Genomic DNA, 23,459 nt, shown 5'->3' with positions numbered 1-23,459 from the left:
GTCCGGTCTGGGGTCTGTATACATTTGTGTAGTGACTGTATATATTGTGTAGTCTGGTCTGGGGTCTGTATATATTTTGTAGTCTGGTCTGGGGTCTGTATATATTGTGTAGTCTGGTCTGGGGTCTGTATACATTGTGTAGTCTGGTCTGGGGTTTGTATATATTTTGTAGTCTGGTCTGGGGTCTGTATATATTGTGTAGTCTGGTCTGGGGTCTGTATACATTGTGTAGTCTGGTCTGGGGTCTGTATACATTGTGTAGTCTGGTCTGGGGTCTGTATACATTGTGTAGTCTGGTCTGGGGTCTGTATATATTTTGTAGTCTGGTCTGGGGTCTGTATATATTGTGTAGTCTGGTCTGGGGTCTGTATACATTGTGTAGTCTGGTCTGGGGTCTGTATATATTGTGTAGTCTGGTCTGGGGTCTGTATACATTGTGTAGTCTGGTCTGGGGTCTGTATACATTTGTGTAGTGACTGTATATATTGTGTAGTCTGGTCTGGGGTCTGTATATATTTTGTAGTCTGGTCTGGGGTCTGTATATATTGTGTAGTCTGGTCTGGGGTCTGTATACATTGTGTAGTCTGGTCTGGGGTCTGTATACATTGTGTAGTCTGGTCTGGGGTCTGTATATATTTTGTAGTCTGGTCTGGGGTCTGTATACATTTGTGTAGTGACTGTATACATTGTGTAGTCTGGTCTGGGGTCTGTATATATTTTGTAGTCTGGTCTGGGGTCTGTATATATTTTGTAGTCTGGTCTGGGGTCTGTATATATTGTGTAGTCTGGTCTGGGGTCTGTATATATTGTGTAGTCTGGTCTGGGGTCTGTATACATTGTGTAGTCTGGTCTGGGGTCTGTATATATTGTGTAGTCTGGTCTGGGGTCTGTATATATTGTGTAGTCTGGTCTGGGGTCTGTATACATTGTGTAGTCTGGTCTGGGGTCTGCATACATTGTGTAGTCTGGTCTGGGGTCTGTATATATTGTGTAGTCTGGTCTGGGGTCTGTATACATTTGTGTAGTGACTGTATACATTGTGTAGTCTGGTCTGGGGTCTGTATACATTGTGTAGTCTGGTCTGGGGTCTGTATACATTGTGTAGTCTGGTCTGGGGTCTGTATACATTTGTGTAGTGACTGTATATATTGTGTAGTCTGGTCTGGGGTCTGTATACATTGTGTAGTCTGGTCTGGGGTCTGTATACATTGTGTAGTCTGGTCTGGGGTCTGTATACATTGTGTAGTCTGGTCTGGGGTCTGTATACATTGTGTAGTCTGGTCTGGGGTCTGCATACATTCAGGTGCTGCTCCCCATCATTCCCTACAGCTGTATTACCAGACACAGAGGACAGAAGAGATTGTTTTCTGAGCCTGGAGACGTTTCTTCTTCTTCTGGATTATAAGACGTTATAAATCTCTGCACTTATTACAGGACTCACTCTGAGATAAACGAGGAATCTCTGACACTGTCTCCCGGCTTCCTTCCCCAAGGTCATCTGAAACGTGTGGTGCGCCGTTCTATCCTGGAAGAGCGTTCTCTTCACTGCTCCCTTCTGTTTTAACCAGTCCAGCTCCAGCTCCGCTTTCATAGCTAAGAAAAGAGTATACTGCAAATGATTAATAAAGACATAACACTTAAAGGGGCACTCCGGAGATCAACTGGTGTCAGAAAGGTTTACAGATTTGTAATCTACTTCTTTTAAAAATCTACAGTCTTCCAGTACTTATCAGCTGCTGTCTGTCCTGCAGGAAGTGGTGTATTCTCTCCAGTCTGACACAGTGCTCTCTGCTGCCACATATGTCCATGTCAGGAACTGTCCAGAGCAGCAGCAAATCCCCATAGAAAACCTCTCCTGCTCTGGACAGTTCCTGACATGGACAGAGGTGGCAGCAGAGAGCACTGTGTCAGACTGGAGAGAACACAGCACTTCCTGCAGGATATACAGCATCTGATAAGTACAGGAAGACTGGAGATTTTTATAATAGAAGTAAATTTCAAATTTCTATCACTTTCTGACACCAGTTGATTTGATTTTTTTTCTCCGGAGTTCCCTTTTAAAGAGCAAAGCAAAAACCCCAGCAATAGCCAATGCAATAAGCAAACAGCGGAATGTGGAGACAAGCTTTGGCTGTGTCCGGAGTATAAGACGCGGGTGAACTCAATTACAGTCATTTACTTTATATTTTAAGCAAACAGAGAAGAAACCGGAGATTTATTTGGATAAAGAGAAGTAACCGGAGCCAATATAAACGGTAGAAAGCGTCTCTGCATTACACGGCTGTTTGTTGTTATTATGAGAGAGATGCCGGAGTTGATTTACTAACCCTCGGAGATGTCTCGCTATGTCACACAGGCCGCTCTCTATATCCTGGCCTTTGGCCTGATGAAAGGAGCGTCAGAACGGGCACGGACATGATCTCCAGGCACAGAGCTAAACAAATAAACACAGCCGGGCGCAGCTTGTGCCGGCACTTTAAGGTTCAGGGACGGCCATATTGTTATTTTTATTTTTTTTTAATACATTTTCTGTTATACTATATTTTTATCTTTATTGTACAACTGTTAATCTATTGCCATGATGTATATATCATTGTATCTCTTTTTTTGTATATCTGGTACCATGCACAATCATCTTTTATTTTATTTGTTACAAGTTAGTAATAACCCTCTAATACCAAGGGAATAGAAATTCTTCAGCCATGGTTCCCTAGGGGTTTCCTCCACATGGGGTTTTTCCTCTCCCAAACACTGAAGTAGAGTCATTTAAAGTGTTCTAGTTGTGTTGGAATGGCAGCCAGTGTGTGCCACCCCTCTGTCAGGCCAGATGCTGTGTTTCAGACAGCCGGGGAGCTCACAGTATTGACTCATGAATCCCAGTTGCCAAACATGTCACCTGATTCCTGTAATTGTTTTAGTGCTGGGATTTAAATAAAGCCGCGGCCATTCTGAAACCCAAAGGTTTGTTTACCATTTCCGTTAGAAAGTTTTAGCTCTGATAAAGTATAATATATATTGAAAGAATGGAAAGTTACTGACCTATGTGACGAGGGATACCCTGTCCGGATACATCCATACAGACCCACACGTGAAGGCTGTGAAAAGATAAAATATATGTAAAAAAAAAAAAAAAAAAAAGTAATCTCATCTTCTGGATTCTTCCATGTTACCTATTAGAGAAGAACTTCAAAAACATTCAAAAACAATAGTGTAAAGAGTCCACAGGGATGAAATAAATAAGGAGCTATGGGGTCGCAGATGATGGTCCTCCCCACAATGTGATGAATTATTCTAGTGATACACCATTACTTTAGGAGATGGGAATTCAGTCCTTTATTTTTTTTTATTTTCAAGTTTTTTTATGTTTAATCAGTGTTATACATCTGGCCACTAGGTGTCTCCCTTCCTGTCACACTGCGCTCCATGCGGCCACTAGGTGTCTCCCTTCCTGTCACACTGCTCCATGCGGCCACTAGGTGTCTCCCTTCCTGTCACACTGCGCTCCATGCGGCCACTAGGTGTCTCCCTTCCTGTCACACTGCGCTCCATGCGGCCACTAGGTGTCTCCCTTCCTGTCACACTGCGCTCCATGCGGCCACTAGGTGTCTCCCTTCCTGTCACACTGCACTCCATGCGGCCACTAGGTGTCTCCCTTCCTGTCACACTGCGCTCCATGCGGCCACTAGGTGTCTCCCTTCCTGTTACACTGCACTCCATGCGGCCACTAGGTGTCTCCCTTCCTGTCACACTGCACTCCATGCGGCCACTATGTGTCTCCCTTCCTGTCACACTGCTCCATGCGGCCACTAGGTGTCTCCCTTCCTGTCACACTGCGCTCCATGCGGCCACTAGGTGTCTCCCTTCCTGTCACACTGCGCTCCATGCGGCCACTAGGTGTCTCCCTCCCTGTCACACTGCTCCATGCGGCCACTAGGTGTCTCCCTTCCTGTCACACTGGGCTCCATGCGGCCACTAGGTGTCTCCCTCCCTGTCACACTGCTCCATGCGGCCACTAGGTGTCTCCCTTCCTGTCACACTGCGCTCCATGCGGCCACTAGGTGTCTCCCTTCCTGTCACACTGCTCCATGCAGCCACTAGGTGTCTCCCTTCCTGTCACACTGCTCCATGCGGCCACTAGGTGTCTCCCTTCCTGTCACACTGCGCTCCATGCGGCTACTAGGTGTCTCCCTTCCTGTCACACTGCGCTCCATGCGGCCACTAGGTGTCTCCCTTCCTGTTACACTGCTCCATGCGGCCACTAGGTGTCTCCCTTCCTGTCACACTGCTCCATGCGGCCACTAGGTGTCTCCCTTCCTGTCACACTGCGCTCCATGCGGCCACTAGGTGTCTCCCTCCCTGTCACACTGCTCCATGCGGCCACTAGGTGTCCCCCTCCCTGTCACACTGCGCTCCATGCGGCCACTAGGTGTCTCCCTTCCTGTCACACTGCTCCATGCGGCCATTAGGTGTCTCCCTTCCTGTCACACTGCGCTCCATGCGGCCACTTGGTGTCTCCATTCCTGTTACACTGCACTCCATGCGGCCACTACCTGTCTCCCTTCCTGTCATACTGCTCCATGCGGCCACTAGGTGTCTCCCTTTCTGTCACACTGCTCCATGCGGCCACTAGGTGTCTCCCTTCCTGTCACACTGCTCCATGAGGCCACTAGGTGTCTCCCTTCCTGTCACACTGCGCTCCATGCGGCCACTAGGTGTCTCCCTTCCTGTCACACTGCTCCATGCGGCCATTAGGTGTCTCCCTTCCTGTCACACTGCGCTCCATGCGGCCACTAGGTGTCTCCCTTCCTGTCACACTGCTCCATGCGGCCACTAGGTGTCTCCCTTCCTGTCACACTGCGCTCCATGCGGCCACTAGGTGTCTCCCTTCCTGTTACACTGTTCCATGCGGCCACTAGGTGTCTCCCTTCCTGTCACACTGCGCTCCATGCGGCCACTACCTGTCTCCCTTCCTGTCATACTGCTCCATGCGGCCACTAGGTGTCTCCCTTCCTGTCACACTGCGCTCCATGCGGCCACTAGGTGTCTCCCTACCTGTCACACTGTGCTCCATGCTCCCTCTGTGCTGATATTTGGTCTTTTCTCTGTTCAAAAAAGAACCCAAACACAGGAAGTCCCCGTCCTCTGGCCCTCACAGACACGGCTTGGTACTGACTGACAGCCATTCCTGAGCAAGCACGGGGCGGGACAAGTCTTCACTGCGCATGTATAGAGCTGCTGCACCTCCATATTCAGTAGCAGAGAATCCTGGGGGTGCTTGCATTGTATGGTCAGCTCTCCTGTCACACAGCCCTAAGTCCTCTGTAACCACACAGTGACATTACACATAACACAGAGCATTGTCTCCTGGTACGCTGCATAGGTAACAGGTAATAATAGAATTAGTATAATAAGTTATTGCCCTCAGCTGATATACAACCTGCCTGATGGACCTTGTGTGAGCGCAGAGGACAATGCAGTGCTGACTAATAATAGCCTCCATCATGGTGTCAGAGGCTCCGATGCTTCGTACTGAGTGAGAACCTCCAGATTCATCCATCTGACCTCAAAACCCTGCAGGACCATTTTATTTCCTCCACTCAAGTCAGATTCCGAGAGAAAAACGAGAAGAGGAAATTCCATTCACGGCCCAGGGACGTCCTTTCTTATAGTCGGTGGAGAAAGTGACAAGTGTGGTCAGTGCCATCCCATCTCCTCCATGCTCCATTAGAGATCTCCAGGAGACACCACAGCGGCCTCCAATCACAGTGAGATCTCCAGGAGACACCACAGCGGCCTCTAATCACAGTGAGATCTCCAGGAGACACCACAGCGGCCTCTATTCACAGTGAGATCTCCAGGAGACACCACAGCGGCCTCTATTCACAGTGAGATTTCCAGGAGACACCACAGCAGCCTCCAATCACAGTGAGATCTCCCGGAGACACCACAGCGGCCTCTATTCACAGTGAGATCTCCAGGAGACACCACAGCAGCCTCCAATCACAGTGAGATCTCCAGGAGACACCACAGTGGCCTTTAATTACAGTGAGATCTCCAGGAGACACCACAGCGGCCTCTAATCACAGCGAGATCTCCAGGAGACACCACAGCGGCCTCTAATCACAGCGAGATCTCCAGGAGACACCACACTGGCCTCTAATCACAGCGAGATCTCCAGGAGACACCACAGCAGCCTCTAATCACAGTGCCGTAGTAACTTCCTCTCTGCAATGTGATTATACTCAGGGCGAGCTGACATCTGGACGCTCCATCCACTTCAGGACACATTATTATACAGAATGCTGCCAAGAATGTGCCGACTAATTACAGCAGATTAGCAGCGCTCTCCTGGGGGATCAGGAATGTATAGGACACTCACCATAGGGGGATAATGGTAATAGGACAATAACTGACATTTTTTATTGTACTGTACACTCATCCATAATCTATCTATCTATCTATCTATCTATCTATCTCCTATCTATCTATCTATCTATCTATCTATCTATCTATCTATCTATCTATCTATCTATCTCCTATCTATCTATCTATCTATCTATCTATCTATCTCCTATCTATCTATCTATCTCCTATCTATCTATCTATCTATCTATCTATCTCCTATCTATCTATCTATCTATCTATCTATCTATCTATCTATCTATCTCCTATCTATCTATCTATCTATCTCCTATCTATCTATCTATCTATCTATCTATCTATCTCCTATCTATCTATCTATCTATCTATCTATCTATCTATCTATCTATCTCCTATCTATCTATCTATCTATCTATCTCCTATCTATCTATCTTCTATTATCTATCTATCTTCTATCTATCTATCTCCTATCTATCTATCTATCTATCTATCTATCTATCTATCTATCTATCTATCTATCTCTCTATCTCCTATCTATCTCCTATCTATCTATCTATCTATCTATCTATCTATCTATCTCCTATCTATCTCCTATCTATCTATCTCCTATCTATCTATCTATCTATCTATCTATCTATCTTCTATTATCTATCTCTCTATCTATCTCCTATCTATCTATCTATCTATCTATCTATCTATCTCCTATCTATCTATCTATCTATCTATCTCCTATCTATCTATCTATCTCCTATCTATCTCCTATCTATCTATCTATCTATCTATCTATCTATCTATCTATCTATCTATCTCCTATCTATCTATCTATCTATGTATCTATCTATCTATCTATCTATCTATCTATCTATCTATCTCCTATCTATCTATCTATCTATCTATGTATCTATCTATCTATCTATCTATCTATCTATCTATCTCCTATCTATCTATCTCCTATCTATCTATCTATCTATCTATCTATCTATCTATCTATCTCCTATCTATCTATCTATCTCCTATCTATCTATCTATCTATCTATCTCCTATCTATCTCCTATCTATCTATCTATCTATCTCCTATCTATCTATCTATCTATCTATGTATCTATCTATCTATCTATCTCCTATCTATCTATCTATCTATCTATCTATCTATCTATCTATTTATCTATCTATCTCCTATCTATCTATCTCCTATCTATCTATCTATCTATCTTCTATTATCTATCTCTCTATCTATCTCCTATCTATCTATCTATCTATCTATCTCCTATCTATCTATCTATCTATCTCCTATCTATCTATCTATCTATCTATCTATCCATCTATCTATCTCCTATCTATCTATCATCTATCTATCTATGTATCTATCTATCTATCTATCTCCTATCTATCTATCTATCTATCTATCTATCTATCTATCTATCTCCTATCTATCTATCTATCTATCTATCTATCTATCTATCTATCTCCTATCTCCTATCTATCTATCTCCTATCTCTCTCCTATCTATCTATCTCCTATCTATCTATCTATCTATCTATCTATCTATCTATCTATCTCCTATCTATCTATCTCCTATCTATCTATCTATCTATCTATCTATCTATCTATCTATCTATCTATCTATCTCCTATCTATCTATCTATCTATCTATCTATCTCCTATCTATCTATCTCCTATCTATCTATCTATCTCCTATCTATCTATCTATCTATCTATCTATCTATCTCCTATCTATCTATCTATCTATCTATCTATCTATCTATCTCCTATCTATCTATCTATATCCTATCTATCTATCTATCTATCTATCTATCTATCTATCTATCTATCATCTATTTATCTATTTATCTATCTATCTATCTATCTATCTATCTCCTATCTATCTATCTATCTATCTATCTCCTATCTATCTATCTCCTATCTATCTATCTATCTATCTATCTATCTATGTAACAGAAAATCTAAGCAGCACTGCTCAAAAATGTTCGGGTGCCAGCGGTCCTGGATCCTGACCACAGATCGTTCCCAAATAGCAAATAGATAATCCACGGCACTCACGGGGTTAAACGGTGAAAAAAGTAAGTGATTTATTGCAGCATTCCAAAACAAGACACGACGTTTCGGTAACCTCACGTTGAGACTTGAGGATGGTAACGTGAGGTTACCGAAACGTCGTGTCTTGTTTTGGAATGCTGCAATAAATCACTTACTTTTTTCACCGTTTAACCCCGTGAGTGCCGTGGATTATCTATTTGCTATCTATCTATCTATCTATCTATCTATCTATCTATCTATCTATCTATCTCCTATCTATCTATCTATCTATCTATCTATCTATCTCCTATCTATCTATTATCTATCTATCTCCTATCTATCTCCTATCTATCTCCTATCTATCTATCTATCTCCTATCTATCTATCTATCTATCTATCTATCTATCTATCTCCTATCTGTCTATCTATCTCCTATCTATCTATCTCCTATCTATCTATCTATCTATCTCCTATCTATCTATCTATCTATCTATCTATCTATCTATCTATCTCCTATCTATCTATCTATCTATCTATCTATCTATCTATCTATCTATCCATCTATCTATCTCCTATCTATCTATCATCTATCTATCTATGTATCTATCTATCTATCTATCTCCTATCTATCTATCTATCTATCTATCTATCTATCTATCTATCTATCTCCTATCTATCTATCTATCTATCTATCTATCTCCTATCTCCTATCTATCTATCTCCTATCTCTCTCCTATCTATCTATCTCCTATCTATCTATCTATCTATCTATCTATCTATCTATCTCCTATCTATCTATCTCCTATCTATCTATCTATCTATCTATCTATCTATCTATCTATCTCCTATCTATCTATCTATCTATCTATCTATCTATCTCCTATCTATCTATCTCCTATCTATCTATCTATCTCCTATCTATCTATCTATCTATCTATCTATCTATCTATCTATCTCCTATCTATCTATCTATCTATCTATCTATCTATCTATCTATCTCCTATCTATCTATCTATCTCCTATCTATCTATCTATCTATCTATCTATCTATCTATCTATCATCTATTTATCTATTTATCTATCTATCTATCTATCTATCTCCTATCTATCTATCTATCTATCTATCTCCTATCTATCTATCTCCTATCTATCTATCTATCTATCTATCTATCTATCTATCTATCTATGTAACAGAAAATCTAAGCAGCACTGCTCAAAAATGTTCGGGTGCCAGCGGTCCTGGATCCTGACCACAGATCGTTCCCAAATAGCAAATAGATAATCCACGGCACTCACGGGGTTAAACGGTGAAAAAAGTAAGTGATTTATTGCAGCATTCCAAAACAAGACACGACGTTTCGGTAACCTCACGTTGAGACTTGAGGATGGTAACGTGAGGTTACCGAAACGTTGTGTCTTGTTTTGGAATGCTGCAATAAATCACTTACTTTTTTCACCGTTTAACCCCGTGAGTGCCGTGGATTATCTATTTGCTATCTATCTATCTATCTATCTATCTCCTATCTATCTATCTATCTATCTATCTATCTATCTCCTATCTATCTATTATCTATCTATCTCCTATCTATCTCCTATCTATCTCCTATCTATCTATCTATCTCCTATCTATCTATCTATCTATCTATCTATCTATCTATCTCCTATCTGTCTATCTATCTCCTATCTATCTATCTCCTATCTATCTATCTATCTATCTCCTATCTATCTATCTATCTATCTATCTATCTATCTATCTATCTCCTATCTATCTATCTATCTATCTACTATCTATCTATCTATCTCCTATCTATCTATCTCCTATCTATCTATCTATCTATCTATCTATCTATCTATCTCCTATCTATCTATCTCCTATCTATCTCCTATCTATCTATCTCCTATCTATCTATCTATCTATCTATCTATCTATCTCCTATCTATCTATCTATCTATCTATCTATCTATCTATCTATCTATCTCTCTATCTATCTCCTATCTATCTATCTATCTATCTATCTATCTCCTATCTATCTATCTATCTCCTATCTATCTCCTATCTATCTATCTCCTATCTATCTATCTCCTATCTATCTATCTCCTATCTATCTATCTATCTATCTATCTATCTATCTATCTCCTATCTATCTATCTCCTATCTATCTATCTATCTATCTATCTATCTCCTATCTATCTATCTATCTATCTATCTATCTATCTATCTATCTCCTATCTATCTATCTATCTATCTCCTATCTATCTATCTATCTATCTATCTATCTATCTCCTATCTATCTATCTATCTCCTATCTATCTCCTATCTATCTATTATCTATCTATCTCCTATCTATCTCCTATCTATCTATCTCCTATCTATCTCCTATCTATCTATCTATCTCCTATCTATCTATCTATCTATCTATCTATCTATCTATCTATCTATCTATCTCCTATCTATCTATCTATCTATCTATCTATCTATCTAATGTGCCACCAAAAACAAATCCTTTTTTGTAGTTTGCACCAATTCACACAGCGATGTCTGCAATGATGTCACTGATGTAACACCGGCTCCATGGACATTTATTATACACTCTACCATCTGGTGCTTATTACACTGTGTAACATTACTATACTCTCATATTCCAATTAGTTCTGTCAAACTCGAAGTTCCATGTAATAAACCATTCCAAACCGTCTTCTCTACCTCCATCCTTACCAGTCACATTCCTCCCATCTTAGAAAACCAACAATGTTACCCTAATCCCCTAAGCACCCAGGGGTGAGACAAGCAACACACATTAGCTGGTGTTGACGAATTGTGCAAATACAAATATCAGGCGCCCATGCAATGAGTATTATGCTACTCCAGCTGACAATGGAACAGATCAGATTAGAGAACAAACTTTAATTAAACAAAGGTTAAAGGGGAAATCCATCAAAAAAACTTTTTCTTATAAATCAACTGGTTTCAGAAAGTTATATTGATTTTGAATTTACTTCTATTTAACAATCTCCAGTCTTCTTGTACTTATCAGCTGCTGTATGTCTTGCAGAGAGTGGTGTATTCTCTCCAGTCTGACACAGTGCTCTCTGCTGCCACCTCTGTTCATGTCAGGAACTGTCCAGAGCAGCAAATATCCATAGAAAACATACATACAGCACAGCAGGACATACAGCTGCTGATAAGTACTGGAAGGCTGGAGAGAATACACCACTTTCTGCAGGACACTTGGCCATTGACATTTGATCACTCGTTGGATGACCTCTGGCACTTTTTTTTACATGTGCTGAACTATAGATCCAGAACTAATCTAGAACTATAGACACAAAGCTAATCTAGAACAATAGACACATAACTAATCTAGAACTATAGACACAGAGCTAATCTAGAACTATAGACACAGAGCTAATCTAGAACAATAGACATATAACTAAACTAGAACTATAGACACTGAGCTAATCTAGAACTATAGACATATAACTAAACTAGAACTATAGACACAGAGCTAATCTAGAACTATAGACACAGAACTAATCTAGAACAATAGACACAGAACGAATCTAGAACTACAGACCCAGAACTAATCTAGAACTATAGACAGAACTAATCTAGAACAATAGACACATAACTAATCTAGAACTATAGACACAGAGCTAATCTAGAACTATAGACACAGAACTAGGCTATGTTCACACTACGTAAAACTACGGCCGTTGTTGCCGATGGCAAAAACGGCCGTAGTTTATGTGCAGTGTAACACAGCCTATTGAGCAATGGCATCCCAGCCGGAGCGTACAAACATCATATACGCTCCGGCCGGGATCTGTGCGGCCCCGCAAATAACTGACAGGTCAGTTTCCTGCGGCCGGAATTCAGTGAATAGCGTCCGCAGAAAGACCTGTCAGTTCACACAGTGAAGCGAGCGGCTCCGGCCGCTTGCTTCACTGTGGGCTATGGTAAGCTCTGATGGGGGCGTGCGCTGATGTGCCGGCCGCGATGACCCGGGCACAGACCGGCCGTTCCGTGACCCGGCCGGGGTCACGGAACTGCCTGTCTGTTCCGTAGTGTGAACATAGCCCTAATCTAGAACTATAGACACAGAACTAATCTAGAACTATAGACACAGAACTAATCTAGATCTATAGACACAGAACTAATCTAGAACTATAGATACAGAATTAATCTAGAACTATAGATACAGAACTAAATTAGAACTATAGGTATAGCAGCCATGTTTTCTAATCTGCTAATCTGAGTCCCTTTAAAAGCAAACTATCTGCATGTTTGTGCGGTGTCCCACTATGGGTGTTGCTCCTATTCACGCCCCTTCGTAAAAGTCTGTACTTTTGTGTGGTCTTATTGCAGCTACAGTATTACTAAAGATGACCACTAGATGTCACTGTATTATATAACTATAGTATGGAAGCTGCACAGCTGAAATATCTCAAAGGGTTATTTGTATGTGTGTGTACCAGATGTTAGCTGTTAGTCTCTGTTAGCCAATAGGATCTTTTCTTTCTTCTGTCCTATCATCTCTCCCCTTTCCACTCTTTCCACCCAACCACAGCGCACCTTACATGCTGGTTAGGAAGTTAGTCCCTTGGGTAAAGGAGGAGTCTTAGCTAAGCTTTGGTGGAGAAAGGACGCAGCTCAGATAGCTCTCCACTGTGGTTCTACCTGGGCCCTGGCCCCCTGCCAGGTCCCCCCTACAAGTCAGTCTTAGTCAGTACCCCCCATGGGTAGGATGCAGGACAGAGCCCCCTTAACAACCTCTTTCTTGAAGCACCAAACAAGCTGTGGGATGCAGTGTTAAACCCTTCGGGAGAGGACTAGCCTACAGATAACCTCAACCAACGCCAAGGACTATGAGTAACTACAGTGCAGGACAGTATCCACTAAAGAGCCAAAGAGCTAGGAACTGATCCGGGTGGAGCAAAGCTTCTAAAGGTCAATGAACTCCATCTCACAGTGCGGGTGTATTTAAGAAACCCTAACCATTCTGCTCATCCCAGGTAACAGGGTCTGGGGCCTGTGTCACCTGTTAGTACGGTTCAGCCAAAGCTAGTGGACATCAGGTGGTGTGAAGACTATAGGAAAGTCAATATACAGGCACAGGTTGTTTCTTCTTCTCCTTCTACAAGTATTCTTCTATACACTCCAACATCCCGGCAGAGCACATTACTACTTGGGTTGGGACTCTCACGGCACTCTCCTCTCTACTACCTCAGTACAACCTTATCAGCTCTACTACATCCTACTCAGCACTTATCACCCAGATCTGGTGGTTCTCTGGTCGTGTATTTACTGGAACTGTATCAGTGTATCTGAAGATTTGTTGTATCACCTGCTGCACAATTACAAGTAGTAACCAAGTCAACATTATCACCTAAGTCTTATTCACCTCCACCTGCACAGCATATACACTGCGGCCTTGGCACATCTCCAATCTCTGTGGGTGGGGGGTCCTACCACTATTCGGGAGGGTCACTACACCGCTCTGACCACCTGTGACTACACTATCCCAAGGGACCCAGCAGCAACCCGACAGGACACCGACCACAGAGGAGAAGGGTACAACCGGCCTTACACTATATCAGCAGGGGTGCCATCCCACCTGTGTGCCCGCCAGGCCCTGACGTCACGCGACAAAACCCTGAGCTCCAGCTGTATCTCGGCCATCCACCACAGTATTGGCGTCACACTTCCATCTAGCAAGTGACCGGCCGTCCCACCGCTACAACATCCTCCGGGGGTCACCACATTAATGCACTGGAACCTGATGATCTGTTCTGGAGCCGCTTACCTCTGCTTTCTGGCGCTGTTCTGTTTGTAGGCGCAGCTGTTTTCAGGTTACAAAGAAATAAGTACACGAGCTGCTTTGAGGTATGGTGGAGTCTTCGGCTCTTTGGCTCCCCATAAGCTGGATGGTCACTCACATATTTGATTATGCATAAGTAGGCGTGGCCAAGGGAGGCAGTGGGCGGGCTGAACAGTGCACTGGGGTGCCAAGGAACACCCCGATACCTCAAAAGAGCTCATGTGCATATTTCTTACTGATTAAAGTACAACGGTGGGACCCACAAACATAAGAAGAACAGTGCCAGAAGAAGAACAGAGCTAAAGGCCCTATTCCACAGAACGATTATCGGCCGTTACGGACAATAATCGTCCTGTGGAATAAAAGGCAACGATCAGCCGACATCGTTCATGTCGGCTGATCGTTGCGTCGTTTGTCTTTCAAACATGTTGAAAGACAAACGACTGATATAGCAGCGATCTGCAGCCATTGCTCTGGGCATTGATCTGTTGCATTGCTTTGCTGCTCATGCTATGGGCTGCCTGGGCGATCTAGTGCTCACCCAGGCAGCCCCACCGCGGCCCCCCTCGGACTCACCCGCTCGCTGCTGCAGCGCGGAATAGTGGCGGCAGCGAGCGGGGAACGAGGAGCTGATAGCGCTTGTTTACTCCTCTCGTTGGTCCGTGGAATAGGGCCTTAAGCCGCTTCAGGAACAGATCATCAGGATCCATTGCACAAACCTGCTGATAGTTTCCCTTTAAGGGTCCATTTACACAGAAAGATTATCTGCCAAGGATTTGAAGCCAAAGCCAGTAATGGACTTAAAAAGAGGAGAAATCTCAGGCTTTCCTTTATGACCTGATCTCTGTTTATAGTCTGTTTCTGGCTTTGGCTTCATATCTTTGGCAGATAATCTTTCTGTGTAAATGGACCCTAATCCTGAATCCATAATATCCAATGTCATCCAAGCTCCTTAAGCATCTAAGGGTGGGATGAGGAAAACCTATTCTGCTCAGTCCTGTGTGTGCTGTCAATATACACTCCGAGTCCCCAAACCCTTTCCATTGGAGAACACTCTATGTTCCGGTCCTGACATCCTCCACAGCTTCCTGAGGTCTGAGGATCTACAGCGATCGGGACGCAGAGGATGATCCCTTAAAATACGACACGTTGCAAAGTGAACATAAAAAACAAAGCCCTTCCTGATGGTGGATGCCGGGGGTTATATATATATACATATATACATGTATATATACACACTGCCTTCCTTGCTTTCCACGACTTGTGTGTTTATCATTGGGCGGCTGGCGTTTCCATGTGGCCGTTGCTGGCTGTCCGCCATTAATGAGCTGCAGGAATTGACTGATTCAGGTTTAATGTGAAGGAACTATAGAAATAAAGCAGGAGATTATTAGGCCGCTGCATCAATCTTGGGGCGTCATGTGGCCGTGTGCTGCGGCCGGTGAGCGGGACCCCCCTTCAGGGTAATTTCCCTTGCACAGACGCATCCATCAGCCGTCATTCTCACAGCTGGCTCAGCAATACAAAAAGATGGATCCCGCGGGACGGAAGAATTATGGGCTCGCTGGATTTAACGTACTAATCGCTTTCAGATGCAGAATACAAGGTTAGAACAACTACAAGAGAACATAAAACAAGCTAAAGCCGATCAATAACAAAGGCGACTATCAGCTGCAAGCATCGCAGAGCACAAACAACGTCTAATGGCATTATTTAGTATCCGGGAGTTTATAGCCGGGAAGCGGCCGTAAATGCCGGGATAACTCCGCTCGAAATCGGGGATACAACGGCCAAGTCCTTCAGTCTCTACAGTAACAATTGTCTCAGAACGATGGAAATCTCACTGAATAGAAATGCTTATAATCGACATGTTGATATAATCTCCCTGTCAATCTGTCAAAGCAGGGATGGGTGGGGGAGGGAGGAGGCGTGCATCCTGAGGCTCAGCGCAACCCCCTCCACCATTAAAGGGGAACCCTGAAGAAATATTTTTTCTTTCAAATCAACTGGTATCAGAAAGTTATAGAGATTTGTAAATTATTTCCATTTAAAAAACTCCAGTCTTTCAGTACTTATCAGCTACTGTATGTCCTGCAGGAAGTGTTGTATTCTCTGCAGTCTGACACAGTGCTCTCTGCTGCCACTTCTGTCCATGTCAGGAACTGTCTGGAGCAGGAAAGGTTTTCTATGGGGATTTGCGGCAGTTCTGGACAGTTCCTGACATAGACAGAGGTGGCAGCAGAGAGCACTGTGTCAGACTGGAGAGAATACACCACTTCCTGCAGGACATACAGCAGCTGGTATGTACTGGGAGACTGGAGATTTTTTTTAAAGAAGTTCATCTGGAGTATGCTGTCCAGTTTTGGAACCCGATTCATAAAAAGGATGTTCTAGAGCTGGAGAGGGTACAAAGACGGGCAACTAAACTAATAAGGGGAATGGAGCATCTTAGTTATGAGGAGAGATTAAAAGAATTACATTTGTTTAGTCTGGAGAAGAGACGTTTAAGGGGAGATATGATTAACTTATTTAAATATATAAATGGCCCCTACAAGAGATATGGGGAAAAGATGTTCCAGGTAAAACCCCCTCAAAGGACAAGAGGCCACTGCCTCCGCCTGGAGAAAAAAAGGTTCAATCTCCGGAGGCGACAAGCCTTCTTTACCATGAGAACTGTGAATCTGTGGAACAGTCTACCACAGGATCTGGTCACAGCAAAAACAGTAGAGGGCTTCAAAACAGGGCTAGACAAGTTCTTAGAGCAAAATAATATAAATGCATATGTATAGAACCTATCACCCCTCCCCCTTCCCTGTATCCATCCCCTCCTTGGTTGAACTTGATGGACATGTGTCTTTTTTCAACCGTATTAACTATGTAAATGTGCAATGTAGAAATCTGAGACTGCTGCAAATATACTGCCCCCCCCCCCCCCCCCAACATTATACATGACCATATTATTCAAAGAGATAGGAGAAATCCAACCAGCGCTCTGTGAACTCACCAAGCCGCCAGCATCTCAGAAGTCTCTGGCGAGGAAATCAGGCAAGTTGTGTTCTCAGGATTAAGGATCGTGGAACTAAGATGAAGCTCCGCATCCACAGTAACCACAGGTCTGGCCCTGAAAACCAAACAGCAACATGGCAGATGCAAACAATGAGTTACATCCTGTATTATACCCCAGAGCTGCACTCAGTACTCTGCTGGTGGGGTCACTGTGTACATACATTACATTACTGATCCTGAGTTACATCCTGTATTATACTCCAGAGCTGCACTCACTATTCTGCTGCTGGGGTCACTGTGTACATACATTACATTACTGATCCTGAGTTACATCCTGTATTATACTCCAGAGCTGCACTCACTATTCTGCTGGTGGGGTCACTGTGTACATACATTACATTACTGATCCTGAGTTACATCCTGTATTATACCCCAGAGCTGCACTCACTATTCTGCTGCTGGGGTCACTGTGTACATACATTACATTACTGATCCTGTACTGATCCTGAGTTACATCCTGTATTATACTTCAGAGCTGCACTCACTATTCTGCTGGTGCGGTCACTGTGTATATACTTTACATTACTGATCCTGAGTGACAACTCCTATAGGCCTGAACATTCCCATTTCCCGGGACACCGATGAGGCGACATGCGGAGCTCTCCTCTTACCTGTACACGGCCACTTTTCCAGCTCCAAAAGCCCCAACAATCAGATCTAGAAACAAAAAACAGAATACTAAAGATGGAAATGTGTTAAACTAATATACTGTATCCTTACAGGGAAACAATCAGCTTTAGATCAATCTGTCAAAGCATGGATGGGTGGGGGAGGGAGGAGGCATGCATCCTGAGGCTCAGCACAACTCCTCCACCCTTCAGCTTTGAGCATAATCTAAAACTGTTTCCCTTTAATGATATTACGTTATAATACAGGGTAAGTTTCGGATCTGTCATCTAGATGGCAGTAGTGAGTGCTGATATAATATGAGGGCAATAAATAAACACACTTAAAAGAGTACTCTGAAGAAAAAAGTTATATAGATTTGTAAATTACTTCTTTAAAAAAAAAATCTCCAGTCTTCCAGTACTTATTACTTATCAGCTGCTGTATGTCCTGCAGGAAGTGGTGTATTCTCTCCAGTCTGACACAGTGCTCTCTGCTGCCACCTCTGTCCCTGTCAGGAACTGTCCAGAGCAGGAGAGGTTTTCTATGGGGATTTGCTGCTGCTCTGGACAGTTCCTGACATGGACAGAGGTGGCAGCAGAGAGCACTGTGTCACACTGGAGAAAATACACCACTTCCTGCAGGACATACAGCAGATGATAAGTACTGGAGGGGCTGAGTTGTTTATATATATATATATATATATATATATATATATATATATATATATATATACTCCTTTAAAGAAATATTCAAGTTTCTAGATAGAAAATAGATATTAGATTTGTGGCAGATTGGGCCCAATGGTGGTGCAGCTCTGGGGGGGGGGGGGGGGGGGGGTCATATCTGGGTCCCATCTGAGAGAAGCAAGTACAAATCTACTTTCAGGATTTCTTAGGAAAAGATGAAGGAGATGAAACCAAAGATTCCACTACTATTCCATCTCTCCTCGCCGGGGAAAACAATCGTCCATTACTGAGGAAGAGGAAGCAACTAGTGAGATGAGACGTTCCATCCCAAGGCCAGGCAGCTAGCGTAAAGTCCTCACCCCGGCTGGACCTGGCAAATACGGAACATTCTGACAGTAACAAAACAAATGGAAGGAAAAGCACATCTGTTTCTGTAATACTGGATGAGGAGTCCTGGTGGGAGAAGATTTAGGATATCTGCACCCGCTTCCCTCCCAGCACGTGGCATCAGTGCAGCATCAGCCCATAGCAGCTACACCAATGGAAAAATCTAACCAGTCATAGAATAGGATTGTGCCCATTATCATGTTCTTTCTATGACAGTCACTGGGGGTCCCAGGCATGAAGAAAACTGAATTAGATGTAGAGGTTTCAAACCAGGTGCATGATGGGACACAAGGAAAATTAACTATGCCAAATGACCAAATGACACGTAACAGACTAATCCTTTAGACAAATAACAGGCTCCTCCCTCTGACACATAACAGGCTCCTCCCTCTGACACATAACAGGCTCCTCCCTCTGACACATAACAGGCTCCTCCCTCTGACACATAACAGGCTCCTCCCTCTGACACATAACAGGCTCCTCCCTATGACACCTAACAGGCTCCTCCCTCTGACACATAACAGGCTCCTCCCTCTGTCACATAACTAGCTTCTTCCTCTAACACACAACAGGTCCCTCCCTCTGACACATAACAGGCCCCTCCCTCTGACACATAACAGGTCCCTCCCTCTGACACATAACAGGCCCCTCCCTCTGACACATAACAGGCTCCTCCCTCTGACACATAACAGGCTCCTCCCTCGGACACACATCAGGTAGCTCCCTCTGTCACATAACAGGCCCCTCTCTTTGACACATAACAGGCCCCTCCCTCTGACACATAACAGGCTCCTCCCTCTGACACATAACAGGCTCCTCCCTCGGACACACATCAGGTAGCTCCCTCTGTCACATAACAGGCCCCTCTCTTTGACACATAACAGGCTCCTCCCTCAGCGACATATAAGGCTCCTCCCTCTGTCACCTAAAAGGCTCCTCCCGCTGTCACATAACAGACCCCTCCCTCTGACACACAACAGGCACAGGGGTATTATATATGTGTGTGCAATGTATATGCATGAATGTGTGTACTGTGAATATGTATATATGTGTACATAGGTGAGGATAATGCATATGGATGAATGTGTGCAGTGTATATGTAGGGGTAATGTGCGTGTAGTATATATATATAGTTGTATGTGTGTTTAGGCAATGTGTAACCATATGCTAGTACTATATATATGTGCTAGGTTTGTGTGTGGTATAGTAGTCGTATGAATGTGTGTGATATTGCGGTAGTCTGTATTTGGGGTCCTGATAGAGTTCTGGATGCTCCTGTGTGTACGAGGGTGTAGGAATGCCGCTATACACATACCCTGACCCCCCAGACGTCATTACCATATCCAAGAAGGTGTCATATCTAATAATGCGTCCTCCATGCTGATCCCCAGACAGGGTCAGCCGGGGTTCTCCACCACAAATAAACAGAGCGCACTGACCAGATCACATCAGACAATGGAGGAAATGATCAATTTTCGGATTTTAAACATATAAGCGGCTACATTACAGACGGGAAGTTTGTGAACAGATTTGAGATTTCCTGTTCAGGTTTCACTACTGAAAAATAAATGTTAAAGACATTAACAGCATCAGATGGGCCGCAGAAAAACGGGGGGAAACCAGAAAACAACAAGTGATCCAACATCGTCTGCATCTACGGAGCAGAGGAGGATAAAAACAGTTATATAATCTGCATCTATGGAGCGGAGGAGGATAAGAAATTATATAATCTGCATCTATGGAGCAGAGGAGGAAAAAATGTATAATCTGCATCTATGGAGGAACAGAGGATAAATTATATAATCTGCATCTATGGAGCGGAGGAGGATAAATTATTATATAATCTGCATCTATGGAGCGGAGGAGGATAAATTATTATATAATCTGCATCTATGGAGCGGAGGAGGATAAAATTATTATATAATCTGCATCTATGGAGCGGAGGACGATAAATGATTATATAATCTATGTGCATCTATGGAGCGGAGGAGGATAAATTATTATATAATCTATGTGCATCTATGGAGCGGAGGAGGATAAATGATTATATAATCTATGTGCATCTATGGAGCGGAGGAGGATAAATTATTATATAATCTATGTGCATCTATGGAGCGGAGGAGGATAAATTATTATATAATCTGCATCTATGGAGCGGAGGACGATAAATGATTATATAATCTATGTGCATCTATGGAGCGGAGGAGGATAAATTATTATATAATCTATGTGCATCTATGGAGCGGAGGAGGATAAATTATTATATAATCTGCATCTATGGAGCGGAGGAGGATAAATTATTATATAATCTATGTGCATCTATGGAGCGGAGGAGGATAAATGATTATATAATCTATGTGCATCTATGGAGCGGAGGAGGATAAATTATTCTATAATCTGCATCTATCGAGCGGAGGAGGATAAATTATTATATAATCTATGTGCATCTATGGAGCGGAGGAGGATAAATGATTCTATAATCTGCATCTATGGAGCGGAGGAGGATAAATGATTCTATAATCTGCATCTATGGAGCGGAGGAGGATAAATTATTATATAATCTATGTGCATCTATGGAGCGGAGGAGGATAAATGATTCTATAATCTGCATCTATGGAGCGGAGGAGGATAAATGATTATATAATCTATGTGCATCTATGGAGCGGAGGAGGATAAATTATTCTATAATCTGCATCTATCGAGCGGAGGAGGATAAATTATTATATAATCTATGTGCATCTATGGAGCGGAGGAGGATAAATGATTCTATAATCTGCATCTATGGAGCGGAGGAGGATAAATGATTCTATAATCTGCATCTATGGAGCGGAGGAGGATAAATTATTATATAATCTATGTGCATCTATGGAGCGGAGGAGGATAAATTATTATATAATCTGCATCTATGGAGCAGAAGAGAAGCTAGCAAATGGAAAAATAGGAAAAAAAATCCAAAATCCCTAAAAGATAAGGAAGGTAGGAAAGAACTAAAACTGATGGATGATGGGGATGAAGTCAGTAAGTCTGGGTGAGTAACACCTTCTAAAAGCTGCGGCCTAGGCAGAGGCCATGAGTGGCAGACCCTGCTGGGAGATGATCCCTGCCCGGATGGAATCACCATCACATACCTGGATAATCATTCTTGTCTATGTCTGAATCCCCTCTCAAGGTGAAGCCAAATCCTGCCGGCAGAGAGGCCGAGGCCCAGGAGCCCTCCAGGACCTGAGACGCTCTCTCATTCAACCCCTTCTTGTTTCCATTGTGAATAAACACTTTCCCTTTTCTGTCTTCGCCTGCGAATGGGGAACCGATCGCGACATCTGCAAAACGAGGAAACAGACAGGACATGTACGCCATACGCCATATATATATATATATATATATATATATATATATATATATATAGAGAGAGAGAGAGAGAGAGAGAGAGAGAGAGAGAGAAAAACATGGGACAAGATTATTCTTTTTTCTTTCTTTTGGTAAAGTAGATTTATTCATCAGGTGTCTAATCTCCTTAAAGGGGCACTCCAGAGAATTTTCATTTTTCAACTGGTGTCAAAAAGTTATAAAGACTTGTCATTTACTTCTATTTATAAATCTTCCTGTACTTATCAGCTGGTGTATGTCCTGCAGGAAGTGGTGTAGTCTCTCCAGTCTGACACAGTGCTCTCTGCTGCCACCTCTGTCCATGTCAGGAACTGTCCAGAGCAGCAGCAAATCCCCATAGAAAACCTCTCCTGCTTTGGACAGTTCCTGACATAGACAGAGGTGGCAGCAGAGAGCACTGTGTCAGACTGGAGAGAATACACCACTTCCTGCAGGACATACAGCAGCTGATAAGTACTGGAAATCTGGAGATTTTTATATAGAAATACATTACAAATTCATTTAATTCCCCTTTAAGGCTTGTGCCTCGGATTTTATAAGATGCTAGAACAGTAAACGGCAGCACAGGGTTAGTTACTTTTTTCCTAAAGTTACATTGACAGACAGCAGAAATTCTTCCACTCCTGGGACTCTGCGCTATAGAAAGAGACCCAGCAGCCCTGAGCGCAGGACGTGAGGCAGGCCGCGCAGCCTGGAACGGATTAGGGAGCTCGCAGACGATTCCGAAGAGAAATGGGGGTTAATTGAGAGGTTATCCTCATAAAGGGAATCTCTATGGGCTGAAGTGTGGAAAGCTGTGAAGCCCAGACACCAGCGAGCGGAGGGGCAGAGCGCAGCTCTGGAGAAAACAACCATTGCTTATAGCAAAATGCTAATTCTGCCATCTGCAAGCTATATATAGACTCCACTACTGTATACACTGCAGGAGACTGGAGATCACACAGCCACGGCCTGCTTCCTGTTATAGGATAAGATGGTGGAAGTAAGAGATGCTTACTCATCCATTCAGCAAGCCACAATGGAAGCACAGGCCACAACTCAGACTTTGTTCTATATATGAAATTTGATTTTATTTGATATAGTTGTC

At 43.1% G+C, this 23,459-nt stretch overlaps 1 protein-coding gene across 1 annotated transcript in view; it reads right to left on the bottom strand.

Moving 5' to 3' along the window:
* ITGA8 (integrin subunit alpha 8) overlaps positions 1 to 23,459 on the bottom strand; it is a 133,586-nt gene that overhangs the window by 48,451 nt on the left and 61,676 nt on the right. Inside the window, exons 13-17 of the mRNA XM_069959473.1 lie at positions 22,114 to 22,305; positions 17,915 to 17,960; positions 17,242 to 17,358; positions 3,040 to 3,095; positions 1,442 to 1,593 (exon numbers count right to left, since the gene is read on the bottom strand). Coding sequence (XP_069815574.1) covers positions 1,442 to 1,593; positions 3,040 to 3,095; positions 17,242 to 17,358; positions 17,915 to 17,960; positions 22,114 to 22,305 — 563 coding nt within the window. The remainder of the gene's footprint in view (positions 1 to 1,441; positions 1,594 to 3,039; positions 3,096 to 17,241; positions 17,359 to 17,914; positions 17,961 to 22,113; positions 22,306 to 23,459) is intronic.

The sequence above is a fragment of the Dendropsophus ebraccatus genome, chromosome 2 (assembly GCF_027789765.1).
Source record: "Dendropsophus ebraccatus isolate aDenEbr1 chromosome 2, aDenEbr1.pat, whole genome shotgun sequence".
In the NCBI taxonomy this organism is placed as follows: domain Eukaryota; kingdom Metazoa; phylum Chordata; class Amphibia; order Anura; family Hylidae; genus Dendropsophus; species Dendropsophus ebraccatus.
This window is presented reverse-complemented; position numbering and strand designations above follow the sequence as displayed.